The sequence below is a fragment of the Pogona vitticeps genome, chromosome 6 (assembly GCF_051106095.1).
Source record: "Pogona vitticeps strain Pit_001003342236 chromosome 6, PviZW2.1, whole genome shotgun sequence".
Taxonomy (NCBI): Eukaryota; Metazoa; Chordata; class Lepidosauria; order Squamata; family Agamidae; genus Pogona; species Pogona vitticeps.
In genome coordinates, this window is record NC_135788.1 from 37,943,787 (window position 1) to 37,967,849 (window position 24,063).

Consider the following 24,063-nt stretch of genomic DNA (forward strand, 5'->3'; position numbering starts at 1 on the left):
AACACCTCCCCTCTTTATAAGTTGTTTTGTAGGGGGAAAGCTAAGGTGCTTTTCACCAAAAAACAACCTGGACCCAAAACAAACAAAAACAGTTATATAATAACATACAATACCATACTTACTTATACTTACACTCTATTAGGCATTTAAACATTTACCATTAACAATACATCAAGTTACCTTTATTCATACAAACCAACATGTTTAATAAACAGACACATTTGACTTTTTGTCATCAAAATATATACATAGTCCATGTTTCTTTCGCCGTCTTCATTCTTCAGGTCTTCTTGACAAGGCGTCAGCAACACAGTTCACTGACCCTCTGACCACCTTCACTTCAAAGTCATAGTCTTGCAGATTTAAAGCCCACCTCATAAGTTTACTATTGTGGGTTTTCATTGTCTTTAACCATTGCAGTGGTGAATGGTCAGTGCACAGAATAAAATGTCTTCCCCAGATGTAAGGCTTGGCCTTCTGGATCGCGTAGACTATGGCCAGGCACTCCTTTTCCACGGTTGCCATATGTCTCTCACCTTTCTGGAGTTTCCTACTCAGGTAGGACACTGGATGCTGGTCACCATTTTCATCCTCCTGGCAAAGAACTGCTCCTACCCCGCTGTTAGACGCATCGGTGTAGATGATGAACTCCCGGTCGAAGTCTGGAGCACGCAGCACTGGATAGTTGATGAGCGCCTGCTTCAACCTCCGGAACGCCTCCTCACAGTCGCTGGTCCACGGGATGCGGTCATCAGCCTTCTTCCTCGTCAGATTGGTCAGCGGAGCCGCAATCTCGCTAAACCTCGGGATGAACTTTCTGTAGTAGCCCACCAACCCAAGAAATGATTTGACTTTTTTCTTGGTGCTGGGTCTGGGCCAATCACGAACTGCTTCTATCTTGGCCTCGAGGGGTTTTATCACTCCTCCCCCTACTATGTGACCCAAGTATTTTATTTCTGGGCTACCCAGCTGCAGTTTGTTCTCTTTGCAGAGCCTAGGCCAAAGCACTTCCTCCCCTGGGTCAAAGTGCCTCTCCCTGCCTTCCTGGTCATTCCAAGTTTTCTTTCTGACCTTTTGAGCTTGCAGGGTCTCTGCTGCTAGCTCTAGGTTTCTCTTTAGGTCATTCCTTAAAGTGCCTATATATGTCACAACGTCTTGTGGGTCATCCTGGGTGATCTGCTCCCAATTTTGTTTGATCAAATCAAGGGGCCCTTTCACCCTTCTCCCAAATAAAAGTTCAAACGGACTGAACCCGGTACTGGCTTGTGGCACTGATCGATAAGCAAACAAAAGGGATTGCAGCTTCTGGTCCCAATTGTTTGGATTCTCTGCCAAGTAAGCCCTAATCATGCGCATTAGAGTCCCATTGAACTTCTCAGTTAACCCATTACTTTCAGGGTGATAGGCAGTGGTTTCCTTGTGCTTAATTCCACAGATTTGCCATAACCGTTTCATGAGCTTCGATGTGAACGATGCGCCCAAATCTGTGATTATTTCTGAGGCAAATCCCATCCTGGACATATACCCCACCAAGGCATCTGCCACTGTGTTAGTTTCAATGTTAGTCAAGGGTATGGCTTCAGGGTACCTCGTGGCATGGTCCACAATGGTGAGAATGAACCTGTTCCCCCTCTTTGTGGCCTTGGGCAAAGGTCCCACAATATCCACCCCTATGCATTTGAACGGAGTGTCAATCACAGGCAAAGGGCACAACTTTGCTTTGGTCCTGTCGCGGCTATTCCCCTGCCTTTGACACACATCACATTGTTTACAGAACTCCCTGATCTGCTTCCCTATGTCAGGCCAGTAAAAATTCTGTGTGATTCTCTGCTGTGTCTTGTTCACCCCTAAGTGCGCAGCAAACATGTCAGAGTGCCCCCTTTGTAAGATCATGGGGCGATACTTTTCAGGTACCACTAGCTGACTTCGGATCCCATCTCCCCCTTTTGAGATATTCCTCAGGGTCTCTCTATACAAAATCCCCTTTTTCTCTAGAAATCTCACTGGGGTTTCGGGTGTTAGCTGGGCGTCAGTCACCTGTTCAAAACACTTTTGGAGAGTGGCGTCTGCCTTTTGCTCTTGGCCAAATCAGCTGTCTGTGGTTAAGGTTTCCACCACAGCTTCTGAACTCCCCTCTGCTTCCGTCTCTGGCTCATCATTAACCCCCTGAACTGTCCCCGTGGTGGCTTGTGAACGTGTAATCACTAGCACCCGTTTCACATGTTCAGCCAGGTCATTTCCCACGAGCACGGCTGCTGGCAGAGTCGATGAAATCGCTAGCCGCCAAACTCCCCTCCAGCCTTGAAAGTTCACAGGTACCTCCGCTACTGGCAGTGAGATCACCTGCCCCTCAATCCCTGCCACCTTCATGCTCTCATTTGGGATTATATATTCCCTAGGAATAATATCTGGATGGCACAGGGTCACCTGGGAACAAGTGTCCCTCAACCCCCGATACTGATGGTCAAGTATTCCTACGTCCACCCCTGCTGTTTCAAACAACTGAGAATCTGTTCTCACGAGCAAGCAGCGCTTGACCTCCACAAGAGGACCATTTTCCTCAGCCTGATCAGCAGATGTAACTGTTCCAGATGGAGTAGCCATGGCAACAGGCTCCCTCAGTGACAAGGAGCTTTGCTCTTTCTGGACACAGAACACAGCTTTTGGCTTGGTTCCACTCGAATCCTGAGGCACAATTCCTTTTAGCTGCTTTAATTTCTCACACTCTGAGATTAGATGGCCCTTTCCTTGACAGAAATAACATTTTCTGCTGTATTTTGAGTCTTTCTCATCTTGTTTTGGTTTTCCCTCCAAAATCTGAGGTCTGTGTTTCATGTCTGAGGGCTTCCCTTCACCATGGGCCCCTCCCACTTGCTGGTTTTTCCCTGGTCCCTGAGAGTACTTGCTGTAGGTTTCTTTGGGTTTTCCTACAGATTTCTCCTCACCTAAGGGCTTTCTTATCTGGTAAATAAAATCTGCGATCTCGGCTGCTTCTGCCACAGATTTCGGTTTCCTTTCCCTCACCTGGAATTTCAGTTCCCCATGCAGGACTGAATAGAACTGTTCCAGCGCTATCAAGTCTTTGAGCTGCTGAAAGGTCTCTGTCCCCTCCTGAGATAGCCATTTCTCTAGCAGCCTCACCAATTGGGCCCCCACTTGGGTAAAAGTCTGCTCTGGTTTCTTGGTGATTGACCTGAATCTTTGCCTCAGCTGTTCCGCATTTATCCCATGTCTGGCAAACACCAGTTTTTTAAACTCTGCAAAATCTTTCATCAGTTCCTCTGGCATCTCTGCATAGACTTCTGCAAGGCTGCCACTGATTAAAGATCGCATGATGGTCATCTTCTCAGTTTCCCTTACTGAGAAGTCCACAAACGCTCTTTCCACTAGGGAAAAGAACACTTCAGGACAATCTCCCTTGTGGTACACAGGGAATTTCTTCAGGTCAGCTTTAGACAATTGGCCTCCCTCAGAATCCCTACTGTTATTATTGTTCTGATTCATCAGTTCCAATTTTCTTAACTCAAATGCCATTTTCTCTCTCTGCAATTCCAATTCAAATTGTCTTTGTTTCTCCCTTTCCTCCATTTTTTCTCTCTCTAATCTTTCCTCCATTTCAAATTGCCTCATCCTCAGTTCATGCTGTTGGGCTATGAGCATTTTCCTGAGTTCTGGGTTCTGTTCTCCCGTGCTGTCATCCTGCACTGAGCCAAATTCATCCTCAGAACCTTGGTCTACCTGGGGGTCTTTCACTTCACCCATTTCTGCCATTTGGCTTCGAGTCAAGGGCATAATCCCCCCCCCCAGAACAGGCTGCTTTCAAAAGTCAAGCCTCAAAATAAAGCGACCACTTTTTTTTTTCTTTTGCCTCAGAACCAGCTTTCTATAGATTGCTGCTGTTCTTCAGCACTAACTTGCAACAGTTGCGAGCCAGAGTCTACCCCCCTCTGCTGGGCCTCTCAGCAGGCAGGCTAGATCACTGCTACTACACAGTTTTGCCTCAGCTTTTTTCCCGCCAAAACAAGTTGCCTCAGAGCTCCCTAATCTAGTCCCCAATCTGAGGTTACACGTTCTTCTACTAGCGCACCTCCCCGTGAGGTACACCTAGAAGATTACCTACGTGCTCTCAGATTGTCCCTGACTAGACCCCCCTTGCTCTGGGCACACTTGCCAAGGCTTTGCTGTACCACTGGACAACTGGACCAGTCGTATCCCACCGCTGCCACCAATCAATGTGACAAACCCAGACCTACTGGGATATGCCACAGTTTAACTAAGCTGCCACCAAACATTCCCTGTAAGAAGTCACACAGACCAGGGATGGATTTTTAACAAATAAAAGAATAAGGTTTATTTAAAACAACACACAGGGAATAAGATACAGTAACGTGGCTTAGTCTCAATCATACATACACACAGTTTGGTTCACACAGAACACTTAACTTGAAGCACAGACCCTGAACCTATCAGTTCTGGCTAACCCTACAGACACCTGAACCTATCAGGTTGGTACTGACTGACACACAGTAGTACCCTGTCTGACACACAGACTCCCACTCAAGCTTCTTCTCTCAGCTTCTCCTCCAGCTTCTCCTCACACGCTCCACATATATATACAGTACAGCCCCTCCTCCTGATGTCCCGCCTTCCACTCCCCATAGGATGGAACTTTCCCTCCAAACCCATGACAGACAGGTAACATCAGTGCTGTATGTAACACCAAGGTCCGATTACTATAATTGGAAAGAAAAGCTAAGATGGGGACTCAGACCTTTTCTTGAAGAGATGATGTTATTGGGTATAGTTGGAAATTTCCCTGCAATCTTATGTCTGGGCTTACCTTCAAAGGGCAGGTACTAAATGTTTGTTCTGGTCTCTTACTCTCTGACCATCCTACTTCTCTATTAACTTCTCATTTCTCACCGTCCTCTGAACAAGTGGAGACAAGAGTTTCCTAAAATTTTTATTCCTGCATTCCAAGTTTTCTGTTGCAGCAAGTGATAATGTTCAACCTTAACTCAACCTTCTCCAAAACTTGCAATGTGACAGCCAATGTCACTGAAGCACCCTTTCAATCATCACTAACTGCTCATGACCAAGAATCTAGCCACAAGCCACAGAAATAACTTCCTCTAACAATACAGGAAATTCCACTTAAATTAAATATTTTAGCATATTAGTTTTAAGGATTAAGTAGTGATCTTTGTCCAATGTAAAATTGCACGTATGAGGGTGTTTATCTGGCAGGTAGAAATCTCAGAATGGAGAATTCGGTGAGTTGCACTCCAAAGGAAAACCAACCAAAAGGCCCTAAAAGGACTGTTGAAGAAAGTTCCGCAGAGGGACCAATAGCCAGGTAGGAACCAGCTTGGCAGAAAGAATGACAGAAGGTACAGAAAGAAAAGCAAGAAAGTAGACAGAAAGAAGCCGATAGCAAATAAAATGTGGAAAATGTGAAAAAGAACTAAATGAACAAGGGAAGACATAATGAAGAATCTCCAGTGAAAGAATGCTTCTGAAATGCAGACTAAAGAGAAGACAAGATACAGGTAAAACATAAAGCGGAACTGGGCATTTTGAATCACAACTCTTATACAGTATTTGGACAGAGCTGCAAATAACAAGATCCCCTTTTGCTCGCTTTATTACATTATTAACCTTTTAAGCAGTGTGACCCTGGGGGCGAGAGTAGGGATCCTCTCACCGGACTGCCGTCCCTTCCACACACGGCGGAGAGAGAAATACAAACTCTGCCCACTTCATCTCCCTGGAAAACAGAACAACGGGGGACAGATACATGGGACTTGGAGAGAGAGATACACAGGTTAACAGTTGAGGAAACTCAAGAAAAGTTGAGGGAAACAGAATGAAAAAGGAGGATGGAGGCAGGAACAGCAGAGATAAAAAGGGGAGAGAGTCAGTTGCCTCCAGGTTGGGAATGGGTCTGGATGGAGGGCCCGTGGACTGGTGTTTGGAAAGGCTCAGAGTACCAAAGGAGGAGGCTTATTACAGAAAGAGGAGGGAGATACCCCTGATACCCTCTTATTGGGGTGAAGCGGAGGCTAGGGAGTGGTGGAGGAGACTGAGAGAGGAGAAGGAAAAAGTAGAAAGGAGAGAACGTTTAGAATGGAGAGTGAGCAAGATGAGGAGGACAGACTATCGGAGGACCCTGAGTGACCCTTACGCCGTCTGGAGACATCGGGTGGACCGAGCCCCGAGATGACGACACCATATCCTTACTGGAAGGAGAAGCAGGAGAGACGGTGAAAGCAGATGTATCGGTGGATTGGCCGGGTCCGTGGAACCCAACAGATGGCAAGCCGTTCCTGACTAAAGGATGGAAGCCCCTGCCTGACCCGTTGGTGGCAGGAGAAAAGTTATGGGACAATTTTATTGACACAGGTTATCTGTTGAATACCCCAATAAACCTTGCTCCTGTTTCAAAGTTACGCAAATCTCCTGATTTTTTTGAAAGAAAAGGGGAACCAAGGGACGAACCCTCACAAGCAGTTAAACTCTTACTACGGTAAATTACAAAAGCATATACAAGTCAGCTGAAGCACTCTCACCAATAACTCAACCTTTAAAAATGTGAAGGAGAACAGCGGAGTGTGCCATCCTCTGAGGAGAGCAGACAAGAGATAATAACTGGTTGTGCAGTGGGAGAGTTGATTAAGATAGAAGAGGGAGAAACGGGGAGGAGCTAGACTTTATGAGATGGGACGAAGCTATAAAGGAAGAGGAGGAAGGAAAAGGAGGAAGAGAACATGGAATTGAAAGAGAGGACAAGGGCACTCAGACAGAAGGGAAAGAATCACAAAGGTACGAACCGATTGAACTAGTACATGAGTTCCCGAATCTCAGGACTGGAGGAGGCTTACTACCAGAACCACCACCCCCAAGTCTGGTGGAGAAAGATAAGACAAAGCCGAAAACGGGATGGAGTGTAGAAGCGGTGACACGCTCACAGGAGATAGGGAAGAAAGTAACCTATATTGGTACCACCAGCTACCTACCATATCTGGAAGGGAACTACGTGAAACATCCCTGCTGCGGGACGATCTGTGCAGCCTTGAGTTTCCCCACATGGAACAAAGCTGATCAAAGTCTTCATGGGATGAAGAGGGAGTGAGGGTTGTAAAGAATACGAATGTGACAAACGTTAACAGTTACAAGTTATTGCCCGAATTAAGTTGTTTGGACCCTTTCCATGTTGATAACCAAGAAGCTAAAAGGAATAAAAGAAGCCATGTTTGTACCGTTATCTTCATCTCCATCTGGAAGGACCCACCTCTCACAAAGAAAGAACCCAATCACAAAAGGAATCATCCTTCTAGCTCTGGAAGTCATCAGTTAAGATTTATTCTGAGCAGTCTGAAGGCCTGTCACAATTTTAATTTTCATTGCAGGATATTGTTGTGGCATGAAACTACAAAACAAGGTGTGCATTTTTGATACAAAATGAAATAGAAGATATGCTTTTTTTGTTTTTTAGCAAACACATTCTAAGTGGTACTCATGCCTTCTTAACTGCATGTCAGAGAAAAACAAAACAAGAATAAAAAATAAAGACAAAAGTGTCTTGCAGCACCTTTGTTTACATTGCTATATTTTAATGTGGGCTTTCATGGACAAATCAGCTTCTTCAGACATGACTAGAGATGGGGGTATTCATATGTGAATACAAATATCCCCGCACAGGTGGAAATAATGAGGGTGTCCACTCACGATTTTGCCACTGCCGCTGGCTCCGCAGTGGCTTTCTATTGCACAGTTCTCCACAATGGATTAGCCACTCTCCAACCTAGCAGAGAGGCTTATCATCCCGCCTCCTGCCAGGACTGGGTAATTGATTGCTGACAACAGTGCAATAGGAAGCCTCCATCTCTAGACCTGATAGTGGGGCTGCATGGCAAATATTTATACAGTTATACATGGCTCCAAAATAGACTGTTTCCTGGGCACATGTAGTTGATGATGTGACATTTCACACCTGGCAATGACCATTAATATTCAGTTCCACTTCCAGGAGGCAGTGACCACTTCCAGGAGGCATTGTGCAGTAAAGAATTACAATGATTGGTGGCTTTATTAATCCCAGCCCATGCTGTAGATAACAAAGGGGAACAACATGGTTATATGTATCAGAGTTTTAACTGCAGTTGACTATAGCAAGGCTTACTTGTCTACCTGAAGGAGTGTGACCTGCTTTGTTTAAACTGGATACATTAAACAAAAATACTCAGTAGATTACATAGGAGTGTTATTTGAAAATACTGAAATATAGAGGCTTTGTCAGCATAGACCGTACTTGGCTAGATGGAATCAAGGTCTGACTTGCTATATGTACTGCGTTAAGGAAATAAGTGGACCAAGTTATAAATCACCTGTAAATAGTTACTTCTTAGGTAAAGAATGTGTAATAAAACACTTTTCAAAAATGAAGCGATGAATAGGATGTAGGTACGCTACTAGCATAAGAAATAACATTTTCTATTTTCTTTAGAAGATACTTTTTAAGGGCATTTAAGACATTTTAGAGCCATCATCGTAGAAAATTTCCAAGTTTTATACCAGTATTATCAGTGTAAAATCCCTCCACCCAAAATAATGCAAAGCAATGAAAACTAACAACCAGTATAACAAATAATGCATGGAGTTATTTTTTCAACACAGTAATGAGTAACAGCAATTGGTTACTTTTCAACCACTGTACTAACAAAAGTAACTTTCAAAGCTCTAATTAACATCATACTGTGTTGCCCAATATAACTTATATGAAAAAATACTACTGAGGGAGGTTTGACCTGTAAAAGAATTTACCGGCCTAAAAGACAGAAATGTGGCAAATAAAGTATTAGCAATGTGGATTTAAGACATATTTATGCTATAAGAAAATACTGTACAGCAGATGAGTTCTATGAAGCATAAAGCAGCTTTAATTTGCTGGGCCATAAAATTTATTGCTAGTAAAATATATATGAGATTTAATTTTCAAAACTAACTCTGTCATTTCTACAGAAATGAGCTAAAGCTGAATATGGTCATAAAGGCATAGAGACATTGACAGAAATCTAATAATAAGATGCAACAAGAGTAGGCCCATCAGTGGAATTTACAGAGGAGGGTGATTCAACGTATCCTGGCTGATTTAGTGGGCCTACTCTGGTCTTGACTTACTATTTCAGCCATTATCTAGCTTTACAAAAGCATCAAAATCCTTAAGCCGTAAACAGCTTGAGACCTTGATGTTTAAAGGAATACCTTTCCTTACAACATGGCGAAACAGCCTGAAAAACCCACAACCATTGAACACCTTTCCCTTTATAAACCTGCCCAATCACTAAGATCTGCTGGAATCCAGCCACAAATCCAATCATTACTAGAGTCACTGGAATATAAACTGATTTTCTCCCACTTAAATCTATGCTTGTTCTTTATAATTTCTGTGTTTGAAAAACAAAACACATCTTCAAAGAACAAAAGCAGAAAATGTAGCATGGTTGCTGAAGTTGAGATAAATAAATGGTGAGAGGACTCACCATTCATTCATTCATTATATTTTTACTCCACCTTTCTCTTTAAAAAGGACCCAAGGAGGCTTACATGATGGAAAGACAATATTTAAAGCTGAAAACAATGAGTATACAATAGTGGTTCACATCATTAAAAGACATTATTTAAAGCAAAACATAGAAGCATTGAAAACTGCACCAATAAGGGAAAGGAAAAAAAAGCATCGCATGTGTTTGCTGAATATACTATGAAAAAAAAGATTTGTGGTCCTTGTACAAAATCCAGAAACAAGGCTGGATGATACCTTTACTGGACTACAAAAACCTCACAGGCATTTGCTTTCAAGTCCTGCAAGCAGACTTTATCAGGTGTGGGGGTGGGGAGAGAGAAAAATAAAAGGTTTCAAGTCTCACCCAAAGCAAGGTAGATTCCAATGCCATCCTAATCTTGGAGACGAAATGCTGCCAGTCACTCAGCATCCCCTCCCTCACAACACTTCTCAAAAGCTAATGCCTGTGGCATTTTGCCAGTCTTATTGAGGTATTTCCCACCCACCCACTTCTGTTTTTGGATTAGATACACCTTGAATTTATTGCCTGAAAAATTGGCTTTTCAGCTAATTCATCTGGATCATTAAGAATCATTATGAGGCCTACCTACCCATGCAGGGCAGCACTGACATATGAAAATTGTTTGTATTTGAAGGGTTCATGCACAAGAAATAATGCAACGAAGACAGGAAGTCTGTCTAGGAGACTTACTAGATAGCCTTAGGAAATATCTTTAGCAAGCCTTATTATAGCCTATAGACTAGAGGATAGCTCAGTGGCTTAGGTAGAAGTTGGGAATTCAACTCCCCACTGTGTCTCCTGGGAGAAGAAACAGCCTGTGTGGCCTTGGACAAGCTGCACAGTCCCAGGGCATCCCCAGAAGAAGGGAATGGTACGCTACTTCTGAGTATTCTCTACTTGAAAAACCCTGCAAAGGGTCACTGTAAGTCAGAATTGATTTGATGTCACGATTATTATTATTTTATTACAGTTGATCACTTTTTTACTTTTCTGTATTTCAGTAAAATAACTTTGCTAAGCTCTTTTACAAATCCCATTCACTCCTGTGATAGAAACAATCCGTGTCATTTCCATTCTACCCTCACCGTTTTAGTTTTCTTCCCCTTCGCTGTATATATTTATCTTATTTATATTAAATATTTATATTTATTTATTTATTTATATTAAACTAATTTCACTGTATCATATAAAAAACTGGCCCAAGTAACCATGCCAATAAAATTCTGCCAGACAATACCGTCTTCTAGAGTTCATTTCCCAACATTCAAATGTGCAACAAATAGTTTCCACTGAGCTGCATGAGCTGAAGTTGGCTGACAACGATTTGACTATTCCCAAGCTTTCTTACCCACCCACATGCACACAAGTAAGAATTCTAAGTCACACAGTGGGATGTTTTTAAAATGAAGGATAAAAGGGAAACACATAGGCTGGGCAGAGTAGCTGCTCTTTTTAAGAGTACATTAGACTATATTCTTGCTTTCTGTCTTTGAGGAGTTCTAGCAATTAATAACTAATAAAAGCACCTGATGATTAATTTAATGAAAAGTCTATTTTAAAAAATGAAAAATTAAGTTTAATTTAAAACTTATTTTAATTTAATTTAAGTTAAGTTTAAAAACTTTAATTATATTTTAAATTAAACTTTAACTTTAATTTTAAAATTAAAGTTTTTTTAAAATTAAGTTTTTTAAAAATAAAATTTTTCATTAAAAATTAACGTTTTCATTAAAAATTAAGTTTTTCATTAAAACTATTTTTATTAAAACTTCATTAAGTTTTGATAATGCAAAAGAGAGCAAATATTAAATATAGCACTTACAACTCAAAAGTAAACTTTAGAAGCAAAGTTCTGTCAATTATGGGCATCTTATATAACAAGATGAGGTGATGCTAAAGAGAACTGCAAGGGTTCAGTAAATAACATATAATAATAACTGTATCTTGTCAAATCAATTCTGACTTACGATGACCCTTTTCAGGTTGTCTAGGCGGAGAGTACTCAGAATCAGTGCATTATTTTCTTCTCCTGGGGGTGACCTTGGAGTGTGCAGCTTGCCCTGCGTCACACAGGTTAGAGGCACAGTAGGCAACTGAACTCTCAGCCTCTGTTTCCATGGCTCCATAACTGATCTATCCAGTCAACTAAACAATAAATAGAGGAAAAACCCCTTCCTTATCTGCAGGGATCGATTCCAAGGCTCCCCAAAGTAGATGCTGAAAAATAGATTACAGCAAACATCATTTTAATACCAAACACTATATGTAGCATGGTTTCTTGCTTCCTCTAGTGGTCATTCTGGCAACTTCATCTTTAGAAATACATTTTCCTAGGATTTTTCATTTAATATTTTTAATATTTTCAGACCATGGATAAGTGAATCAGCAGATACTGATCCCATGGATAAGAGGGGTCCTACTGTACAGCCTACTGTACCCCCTTCAAATAGTTGAGAGTTTGTATCAGTAGTGACTGCTCAAAACATTAACACCTGAAACAAGACCTACAATGAAGTCATTAATCACACACCTGACAAGGTCCATTCCGAGGAGAGCTTCAGTTTCAGAGGCTGGCTCTTTTGCGACAATGGCTTCATTTGCAATGAAAACTCCATGTTCATTGGCTCCCATTTCCGCCCCCCATAGCCACGAGGGTCTGCTCAATGCAATGGCATTGGTCTTCGGCACCTGATCAATTTCAATGTATGTGCACTACATGAAAAGGGGAAAAAAATCTCAATTGAATAAGACAACATTCCTCTACCAAAAAGAGACGTTGGCAAGAATCCTACTGGCAATTCACACATGTGTCAGGGAAACTGTATAAGCTATAGTAGCAAATTGCTTCTCATTAACAAGGTACTGGTTGCATTCCTGGGCATGTATCCAGTCACATAATTGACTACATACACAGAAACAGAACCCTCACCTTATTAATGATTAACAATTTGCCACAGCAAATTATGTGTTTTACCTAAATCAAGTGCATATTGCCAGTATGAATCCAGCCATTAATATGTCAATTTCAGAACATTTTTCCATGCTTTTAAATAAATGAACCTCCAAATGTAGTAGGACTGCAAATCCCATCAGGTCTAATTAGCATAGCCAGCAATGAAGGCTGAAGCGAACTGTAGTCTGGACCTTGGTTAGCTAGGACCATGTTCTCCATCACTGTTTTAGATACTGGCCATATGAACTACATGTTTAGTACATGTTTAGAACAAGTAGCCATGAGCCACAGTTAACCTTGGCCTTGTGCACTTCCCACATTTCTCCTGTGCGGCCAGGAGGATGGCTTTGTAAGCTTCTGATTTTACTTTTTATTAAGCATGCTTTATTTTATTATCTAGCATGACAAACCATGCTTTCTGAATGTGTCTTGTTAAAACATGCAAATATAATTGGTATATCCAAGACGCTTCTCCAGCTCCAGAAGCTGCTTAGCTACAAATTTTCTACAAGAGTATCATTCTTCTTAGAAACAGCAAGGTCAATACTGTATCTTGCGGATTTCTGCACAAGCAACTATTATTTATTTATTTATTTATTTATTTATTTATTGGACTTATATACCGCCCCATAGCGCTACAAGCACTCTCCGGGCGGTTTACAATTTTAATTATAAAGGCTACACATTGCCCCCCCAGCAAGCTGGGTACTCATTTTACCGACCTCGGAAGGATGGAAGGCTGAGTCAACCTTGAGCCGGCTACCTGGGATTTGAACCCCAGGTCGTGAGCACAGTTTTAGCTGCAGTACAGCGTTTTAACCACTGCGCCACGAGGCTCTTATTGTGAAAGTGGTTGCACTATTTGTCATATATTCTTCTTGAACTGCTGATTGCACAATCAGTCATGCAACAGACACTGAACAAAGTAGCTTAATTTCTTGTGCAACATTATTTGTGCATGCTGTAATTTCCAAGAGGATACCAGCTCAGAAATAAACAAAATATAGCAAGTGATATTTATTTCTTAAACAGATTTAACATGTCATTTCCCATCAAGCTTTAATATAGAGACATAGCACTGGCAGAAGAGAGAGAAATGAATTTCTAGTACACAGAGGAAAGAATTCAATTTGATTTCAGAGTAAATCTTTTTATAAATATATATTTGACTAGTCTAAGTATTTTTGTTTCTAATAAAAGCCTGTCTTTTCAAAAACAGGTTATATCAAACCTTTCAAATGTTAGTGAGACTTATAAGGGGAACAGAAACACAAACTGCATTAGTATCTCTCCCCCCTCCCTGTAAATTTTGGGTTGATCTTTCATCAAAAAGCAAAGCAAGCTTCCCCCCCCCCACTAATGCCTTTGTTGTACAAATTGCAATCTGATTCAATTGGTGTCAGATTGGCAAAGTATAGTAGAAATAGAAGTACAGTAGATTGGTGTTCTTCATTATAAAAGCAGAAGAGCGGAAATGTCTTGGACTTATGTTTCCTGGGTAACAGAAAGATTCTCAAGATATCTGCAGGCCGAAGTTAGCATTTTCACATTAACACCACTTTAAAAAGAGAATGAATGCAATTTGTTATGTACTATGTTCTGTATTATATTCTGTATTCTTATGTACTATATTCCGCATTCTTATTTCATGCTGTTTATAACTTTTCGCTTAGCAGCCAGGGATGCTTTCTGGATTGATTGTGATTGGTAATGCATGACTTCAATGCAGGGTTTGCGGTATTTGTTACTATGCTGGCATGAAGTCTCTCCCAGCTTTGCCCACCTGGGTTCTCTGTGCAGCAGCATGCCAGACCTGGGGGGGGGGGGGGCGCGGGAAGGTGGAGTTGCAGTAGTCTATAGTGATTCCACCCCCCTCACCAGGTGCCTTGTCCCATAGTTTTCTGGGTTTGAGACTGTATACTTAAAGGTAGATTCCTGGGACAGAATAGGGATTCTGTTGGAGTACTGCCCACCCCGCTGCTCAACAGTCTTCTGACTGAGTTGGTATCGGAGGTGAAGTTGGAGTCCTCTAGGCTGATAGTACTGGGCGACTTTAATGTCCATGCTGAGACCAACTTATTAGGAGCAGCTCAGGACTTCATGCCCCCCCATGACAACCATGGGCCTGTCCCAAGTGGTTTCTGGCCCCACACACATAGCAGGGCACACTCTGGACCTTGTATTTCATACTGGGCAGGATGGTGGTGATTTGGGTGTGGAGAAGCTCTCTGTAGTTCCGTTGTCAAGGACAGATCACTACCTGGTGAGGTTTAGACTTAATGGAAGTCTTAATCTCTGCAGCGGTGGAGGACCTATTAGGATGGTCCGCCCTATGAGACTGATGGATCCAAGAGGTTTTCTGACAGCTCTTAGGGATTTTTCTGTTGCCTCAGCAGGCGATCCTGTTGGAGCTCTGGCTGATCTCTGAAATCGGGAAATGGCCAGGGCGGTGGACACAATCACTCCTAAGTGTCCTCTCCCATGAAGTAGAGCCAGGCAAGCCCCCTGGTTCACCAGGAAGCTGGCAGTGATGAAACAAGTGGGATGGAGACTAGAGTGACTGCGTCAATCACCCTGCTTTGGTATAGGCTGTTTGCATATACCAGTGGGAGCTGTTGGGAGGCGGAGCCAGAGAAATCAGAAGGGGTGAGTCAGATAAGAGGAGTTTAGTGAGTTAGTTTAGAGTTAGAATCAGAGATAAGAGTCTGAAGCAGAAGTTAGTCTGTGGTCATTAGGTTGGGTGGCAGAGTTAGGAGTTAAAGGAGGCACTTAAGAGTGTGGAACTTATAGAGAACTAAGAGAGTTAAGAGTGAAACAAATTATTGCTATCTAATGAATACATTAAAGTCTGTGAAGAACCTGTTTAAGCAAACTTGTAATCAATAAACCTGAGTTATTCAACTTTATACTCAGCTTGGACCTCAGTCTTTCTATTTAAAGTATATTGACAGAGATCAACTGGTGGCAGCAAGGTAAAGGACGTGTTGGGATACTAGCGTGAGTTCTGTGTTACAAGCAGGGGCCACGGGGTAAATGTCACAGTGACGATGGTGGAAAACTCAGAGTGAATCCGACCAAACACGGGCTAGAGTCCATTCAAAGGCCTATTCCGTGACAGTGGCTCCAGCAAAGGAAAGGTTCTTTGCTGCTGCCATTGCATCTGCACAAAGTCATCCAGCTGAGTTGTTTCGAGAGGTTAGGGGCTTAGTACATGCCCCACCAAACGAACAAAATATTGACCATTCTACAACCTGCTGTGAGGAATTTGCATGATACTTTGCAGATAAAGTTGCTTGGAACCGCTCTGACTTGGATGTTGTAATTGATACAGACCCAGTGGATGTAACTTTGGCCCCGGCTTGTCCTGTTCTAATGGACACTTTTCAGTTGGTGCAGCCTGATGACATGGACAGGACTCTTGGAGAGGTGAACGCCACCATATGTGTGCTGGACCTTTGCCCTTCCTGGCTCATAAAAGCAGCCAGAGGAGTAATGGCCGATTGGGTACGGAGAGTGGTAAATGCCTCCTTGCAGCAGCCTAGGATCCCTGCTTGCTTAAAGGAGGCAGTAATAAGACTGCTACTGAAGAAGCCCTCCCAGTGTACTTGATAACTACCAGCCAGTCTCAAACATCCCATTCCTAGGCAAGCTACTGGAACATGTGGTGGTGTCTCAGCCTCAAGGATTCCTGGAGGAAGCGGATTATCTAGACTCATTTCGATCTGGTTTCAGGCCTGGCTATGGGACAGAGACAGCTTTTGTTGCCTTGGTGGATGACCTACGCCAGAAACTGGACAGGAGGTGTGTGTCCCCGTTGGTTCTGCTGGATCTCTCAGTGGCTTTTGATACCATCGACCATGGTATCCTTCTGGGCTGTCTCTCTGGGATGGGACTCGGAGGCACTGTTCTACAGTAGCTCCAGTCCTTCCTGGAGGGGAGAACTCAGAAGGTGGTGCTGGGTGACTCCTGCTCAATGCCCTGGCCATTGGCCTGTGGCGTTCCTCAGGGTTCTGCTTTGTCATCCATGCTTTTTAACATCTACATGAAACCACATGGAGAGGTTGTCCAAAGTTTTGAGGTTTGGTGTCACCAGTATACGGATAACACCCAACTCTGTCTCTCCTTTCCACCTAATTCCAGGGAAACTGTCTTGACTCTAAACCAGTGCCTGGCATCAGTAATGGGCCAGATGAGGGCAAACAAACTCAAACTTAATCCAGACAAGACAGAGGTGCTCCTGATTAGTCAGAAGGCAGATGAGGGAATAGGGATACTACCTGTGCTGGATGGGGTTACACTCCCCCTGAAAACTCAGATCTTCAGCTTGGGTGTACTCCTGGATTAATCCCTAAGCTTGGATGCCCAAGTCTCAGTGGTGGCCAAGAGTGCATTTGCACAGCTAAAGCTTATGCACCAGCTGCACCCGTTCCTTGAGATGTTGGATCTGGCTACAGTGACACATGCCTTAGTTACATCCCATTTGAATCACTTTAATGCACTCTGTGTGGGGCTACCTTTGAAGACGGTTCGGAAACTTGAGCCGGTCCAAAACTCTGCAGCCAGACTACTGACTGGGGGCAGCTTCAGGGAGCATATAACGTACCTATTACAAGAACTGCACTGGCTGCCAGTTTGTTTCTGGGCCAAATTCAAAGTGCTGGTTATTATAAAGCCCTATACAGCTTGGGTCCAGGCTACCTGAAGGACCGTATCTCCCTATATGCGCCTTCCTGGCTATTAGGATCAGCAGAGGAGACCTCCCCTTGCCAGCGCAAGCACAGCTGATCGGGACACGGGAGAGGGCATTCTCTGTGGCAGCTCCCACGCTATGCAACGCTCTCCCTTGGGAGATCATAGTGGCCCCTTCCCTTTTATCCTTCTGAAAAAAGCTACAGACCCATGTCTTAAGGCAGGCTTTTAACAATTACAGTGGTACCTTGACTTACGAACGTCCTGACCTATGAACGTTTTGAGTTGCGAACAGCTCCGGACGCGAAATATTGCTTTGAGTTGCGAGCGGAGCTTTGACTTATGAACGGAAAAAGGCAGGGGGAAAATGCAGGAAATTCAAACCGTTGGTGGCAAAGAGGCTGCTTCTTTGTAGCTCTTTCGCCCCAATGGTTAAAGCAGGTGGTTAGGGAACTTTTTTACCCCTGGGGCGCAGGAGGAGGAAGGAGAGGCAGGGCGGTGCAGGTCTACTCACAAGTAAGCACCGCTGAAGGCGTGGGACGGAGGGGCTCCCTGGCGGCGCAGGAGGAGGAAGGAGAAACGGTTGGGTACCATTGCTTTGGAAGTGCGAGAAGCCTCTGCAGAGGCTTCAGACTGGTAATGTGCTACTTTTTCCTTTTAAAAAAGTTGGAGGGTAGGTTTGGGCTGGGGGGGGTTACGTTTCTGTGTTGTTTTGTTGTTTTGTGGGTTTTTTTTCAGTCCCATGTGGGACATGCGCCAATGTTTATTTTTGGATTTGTTTGTTTTTATTTTTTGTTTTTTGTAGTCCCAGTGTGGGACTTGCAGTGTTTTGCATACTTACTGTACATATTTACTGTACATACAGGGTTTTTGCAGCTTTGGCGGGGATTTTTTGCAAGGGTCTGTGCTGGCTGATGGAGGTCTAAAATGCATTTTACTCGCCTACATTAAAAATCAGACATGGTGTTCCAAAGATTTATTGGGCTGCTGTGGGTCTAAAATGCATTTTACTTGTCTGCATTTTAAATCAGAAATGGTTTTCCAAAGGTTTATTGGGCTGCTGCGGATCTAAAATGCAGCTTAAACCAAAATCTCTCCCCCCGTCTCTCTATGCTCTCTTTTTGTGATGAGGAGTTCTGTGCTGGAAGAATGCTTGCTGGTTGTTGGTGCAAGCAGGCTTTAAAATGCAGCTTAGTTCTCTACCCCCCCCCCCCATGCTCTCTTGCTGATTTATACCCTCAGACTTGGGTTGCTTTATTACCTGTGTGCCTATGGGGTCATGAAGCTTGTATTTTGAATGCCTTTCTTTTTAGTCTCCAGCAAAAATAAAACTGAAAGCAAAAGTGCCCGGTCTCTTAAGGAGCCATGGTTCCCTCCTCATTTGGTTTAAATCGGGAGCAGGGAAACTCCATATTCTCCAGCATGGGACTACTCCTGCAGAGCTATATCTCTATGTGCTGCTTGAACTCTCTTCTTGCGAGAAGAGGGCAGTTTTCCTTTTGCAGTGGGAGGGGGAAGAGGAGGACTGCAAGATTAGAGAGAGACAGTCAGAGGGGAAGGAGGCAGGCAGGCAGGCAGCTGTGACTCATCCAGAAGCATTTTTCACTCATCACAAACAAGTGGACGAGTGCATTTTTCAAGTCCTGTGCATCATCGTCTGGTGTCTCAGTTGTGACCCTCTGCCTTGGGGGACCCTGCGAGGAGTTCAGGCTTCCTGTTAGCATTGCTCTCAGCTTCACTGACACATCTGAATCCCTTCACTCATTAAGCAGTACATCCAATAAGGAGGATGCTTGTGTAGTCAAAAATTATTAGGAGATTCTGAGAAACTACACACAGCACCTTATAAATACACAGTGCTTACATTGCAAACAGTATCAGATAAATGGTTCCAGATCATGAGTCAAGGGTTACATGAACAGAAAAACATAGAATTTAGACATTGAGACCATGAAAGGCTATTAAGTTTTAAAAGCAGACAAAAATATCTTGGTCAAACCCAAAAATAAGTATGAATGAAGAAGATTTCTTTACCTCAACTTTGCATCCCACATCATGAGTAGCAGCAGCAAAATAAACTACCTCTTGTACTTCATCTCTAGGTCGTGCAGAATTCTTTCCAACTATTACAATGCTATCTTTAGCATGGGGTGGAAACGCAACAAAAGAGTAACTTGGAGGTGCCAAAGCCATTCTAAAAGACATGAAAAGAAGAGATATAGGGAATATAAGAAAACGAACTTATCTCAGACTGTTTTCACCACTTTCTGCTCTGCCCAAGAGCAGTTCTCTGGGAATTCAAACTAAAGGTTTTTCACATCACCCACTACCCACTCTTCTCCAGTACAGAAGCTAGAAATGGAAAGAAGAGCTTCTATATAGAAAGAATGGTCTCCACAGTTCTTCCCCTAATGCAATTTACCCAACCATAACATACGTTGCATAGCAGGAGAAATATAAAACCATATAAGCTTAAGCAAACAGAATATTTTACAGTCAAAGTGATTCTTCCATCTCATCAGCTAAATAATGCCTTTTGCATGCAACAAAGTAACACAATATAACATTTTATTAACACAATAAACAAAGTAACACAATATAACTTTCTGTTAATACACTTTTTTGTTAAGTTTGAAAAAACAAAGGGGGGAAAAAGCTGGTCTCCTACAAAATTCTACACCAGTAAAAACAAGTGGAAACAATGGAGACCAGCAGAATTACGTTGGATTCTGGCCATTTAAAAGGTTTTTAGCCAAATGCATATCCATATTAGATAGATGTGTTAGTTCTTTTCCTATCTAAGGTCTTCTCATATAGAATTATCTTTAAGATTTAAGAAGTACAAGAACATCTTGTGCCACTAGCAGTTTATCACCACTATGCTTTGAGAATGATTTGCTGGGTCATCACATCAAACCAAAGTCAACAATCAGCTGGAAAATCAGAATTACAAGCACCGACCTGTGACCTCTTGAACTCGGCCTGCAAGAATGACATCACTGGCAAATTGCTGCTAATTAGAGATTCTTCTTTTTCTGTCCTTTTTTGGGGGGGGATAGCATGCATACAATGAGATAAAGTCATAAGCACTCAAGAACAAGGAATTCTTTAATTAATGGCAATTTACCATTGCTTGTGGCCTCCTTCCTGCTATACAAGTAACATTCTGCAAGAAGACACTGGTCTATAGTAAAAAGTGGGTTAAAAACTAACTTTTGCAATAATATTTGAGATGACAAACCAGCTACTTCCTTATACTGTACAGTTATTTCTTTATAATGATCATGTGTCTTCAAGTTAATTCTGACTTACGGTGAGCCTTTTCAGGTGTTCTAGGTAGAGAGTACTCAGAAGTGGTTTATGCTTCCCTTCTTCTGCCAGCATCCTGGGACCGTGCAACTTCAAGGCCACACAGGTTGGTTCTATTCACAGGAGGCACAGCGGGGAATCAAGCTAGATACCTAAACCACTGAGCTATCCACAGAACTCTTTAAACTAAACCCACTCAGAATAGCTTACATTTATTTAAAACAAGAATGCAATCAACACACGTATCACTAAAAAAAACCCACAGCCAAAACTGAGGAACAAAGAAAATTAAAGCTAATTATAATGATAAATAACTGTGCATTAGGCTTAAGGCCAAGCAAATATTCCTGGGAAAACTTCAAACACAGGGATGCTACAACAAAGGAAGCCCTGCCTTATCACAAGCAGTCAGGCTAGGAAGTCTTTTAAGGAAGGTCTGGGATCATCTGTGTGAAAGGAAATAGTCCATAACCATAATAACTATGACTAGTGCTTTAGTTACAGAATTTATAAAAGCTCCAGTGCTGAGCAGAAATAGAAGCAAAGCAGGCATGAAGATCTAAACTGTGAATTGCCTATATGTTTGCAAACCCAAATTATGATTCAGACTCTAATCCATGATAAGAATAAACCACAATTTGGTATCGTATCTGAAATGAGTCTCCGACAAGATATAAATTGACCTCTTCATTGCCTTTATCCACTAGTCCATTGATACGTTTGTACATTATCTCTCACAACACCAATTGTTCAACACACATTTGAACTGCTGTAACACAAAAAAAGCAAAATCCTTATTTTGGATGGTCTTCCTTCCATCATTTAGCAAAACCTACCTTAGAGGCTTAAGTCATACAGAGTCACATAACAAATTTGCAAACACCTGGATTCACATCAATCACAATAGTCTTAACTCTCACAGTGAAGATGGTACCTAGGACACTAGCACCTGTACAGCAAATATAACATCTAAAACAGGTCTGTATCTCCAGATGTAAGACTCTCTTTGCATACAACACAACACTGACATCACTTATCTGGAAGTTCATTCATGGCAACTGGCCTTCTTTCTTGTTAGGTTGAAACGTTTCAGTACGGATCCAAGTAGCTTCTTCAGTCTGAGGAAAGTTAGTAGGAGATCCCTATTTATCTTGCTGCCCTTTCATCTGTCCCCCCACACACCAGATTACCACTGTTAACAACTAGAGTTTGGGGTATTTGTATGTGAATATGAATAACCCCGCACAGGTGGACATAACGAGGGTCCAGCCCCCTTGAGCCGGACCATCCGCTCACCTACCACTGTTGCTGTGAGCTCTGCACTCCCTTCCTATCGGTCCGGAGCTCGCGGTCTGTGAGCCACTCTTCAACCTTGCAGTAAGGCTTGTCCTCCTGCCTTCTGCAAGGCGTGGCTTGCAGACCCCAAGCTCTGGAGTGATAGGGAGTGCGGAGCTTGCACTGACAGCAGAAGGTGAGTGGACAGTCTAGCCCCAGGGGGCTGGACCCTCATTATGTCCACCTGTGCAGGGGTATTTGTATTTGAAAACTAATATTCCCATCTCTATTAATGATCCATGACAATGGGTGGAGACCGACTGCAGAAGTGGGATTATCCCATCCCTCACCCCCAGTCCTTTGTCCTTCTAACAAGCCTATTAAGGCCTAGGGGTGTGTGAAACCAACGTGGAGGATATATTAGGGATCTCCTACCAACTCTCCTCAGACCAAAGAAACTACTTGGATAAAAATCTTCACAGATATACAGACATCACTTGTGTGTTTTGTTTTTGTTGTTGCTTTTTTACAAAAAAAAGCTTGATGAATATTTGCTTGGAATTATCCCTCAACCCCGATGACAAATTAATCAAAGAGTGTCATAATTCAACCCTATTGGAGGTTATTCCTTAATGTATTATTCATGCACAGTTAATTAGTTCCGAGACAAAATTGCAGCAAGTTGGCTTGATATATATCTCATCAGACAAGGTAAGGGTCAGAAAGCAATCTCAAATTCCCTTATGAGAGCTGAAGTGACAACATGCAAGTAATTTCTCACTGTCAATCATTTCTTGATGAAAATAAATCTCAAGAGACTTCCTGACTTCCAATGTGGTTACTATGCCAATGTGCTTAATATAGGCTGGTGTGCTAAAGAGTAAACAGCTCTGATTAACATGTAAATGTATTGCATTCTAGGAAATGTGAGCCTGAAATGGAATTTACATTTTACAAAAACTCACTAATGACAGCTAATCTACACAAACATTCAAGGTAGCTCAATTTTATTCCTTTCTTTCTATAACATCTGTCTGCAAGGCATGACTTGGGGACAGAGACGAAGAGAGATGCTATGAAGCACGGTACAGCTGGCAAGTCTCTCAGCACTACTTTGACGTTTCTAAATTTACCTTTAACTGTCTAATTCTTAACTATGGCTGAAATCCTGTTGCTTTGCACAGTAAGTTGCATTAGTGTAGACCCACTGAATCAGTGGGGATTTGCTGAATCAGCTCCTCTGTAAATTCCATGGATTCAAATAGGCTTATTCTAGTTATGACTTACTTCAGCAAAAAGCTGTGATTAGAGCAGGCCTATTTGATTCCATGGAACTTACAGAGGAGTTGACTCACCAAATCCTTACTGATTCAAGGGTGCAAGTTACTACACTAGGCAACAGGATTTCAGTGTATGATTACTTTTCTTTCTTACTTGCATCCATTTTATGCTGAAACAAATGCAGATTAGTAAAAGAAGCACACGTTTATAGGTCTGGAAATAGGTCACTGCAGTCTGATGGCTTTGCACTGAAACAATAAGATAGCAAGCAGGGGTGGGAGAGGGAAAGTGGGGATGCTTGTCTGCCAATTGGCTTTTGTTTCAGATGGCTAGGGCCATTAGCTTCTGGTGCAAATACAGTCACTAGGAAACAGTTGGCAGAAAGTCTAAACAAGTGTGGGAAACCCTGTGCTTCGTTGGAACTGTGGTGCCACTGCTTACTGAATTGAATAAGATGGTCTTGATGCTTTCCACAACTTTCTAAAATCATGAAACAAATCCTTGATGCTCCTTATTATACCTTGCAAAACTGTCACACATTTGTTAGCTTTTCTTTTCGAAATTAAACTGATTTCCTTGTTCAAAAGTCATATAACTTTGAATATGCAGATACCTTTTCTTGGACAATTTCTTAAATACTGGCAGTTTCAAGTAGTACAAGCCTTGCAGGAAATCACTAATTAAGGAGACATATTTTTGCTATGAAAGGAACAGAAAAATTGAAGCATTTTTGCTGCAAGAAAAGCATGCACAATCAATTAATAAATCATAGGCAGCTGTGCTACTTCTTGCCCTTTGGCTGAAGAATAGCAGCAGTATAAATAGTATTACCAGATATTTCTTTATTAAATATGAATTATCTTAAAATAACTATATTCTTGGGTATTTATGGCTTTACCACAGGCAAAGTGCTTTAAAATGGATTTCAGGATTTCAGTTAATTTTCAGGATATCTCTCTGTGCACATTT

At 42.3% G+C, this 24,063-nt stretch overlaps 1 protein-coding gene across 2 annotated transcripts in view; it reads right to left on the minus strand.

Annotated features, from left to right (window-relative positions):
- SCRN1 (secernin 1) overlaps window positions 1–24,063 on the minus strand; it is a 45,979-nt gene that overhangs the window by 17,102 nt on the left and 4,814 nt on the right. For both annotated transcript variants that reach the window (XM_020780357.3, XM_020780365.3), the window contains exons 2-3: window positions 19,264–19,423; window positions 12,118–12,299 (exon numbers count right to left, since the gene is read on the minus strand). In XM_020780357.3, coding sequence (XP_020636016.3) covers window positions 12,118–12,299; window positions 19,264–19,422 — 341 coding nt within the window. In that variant the 5' untranslated portion in view covers window position 19,423. The remainder of the gene's footprint in view (window positions 1–12,117; window positions 12,300–19,263; window positions 19,424–24,063) is intronic.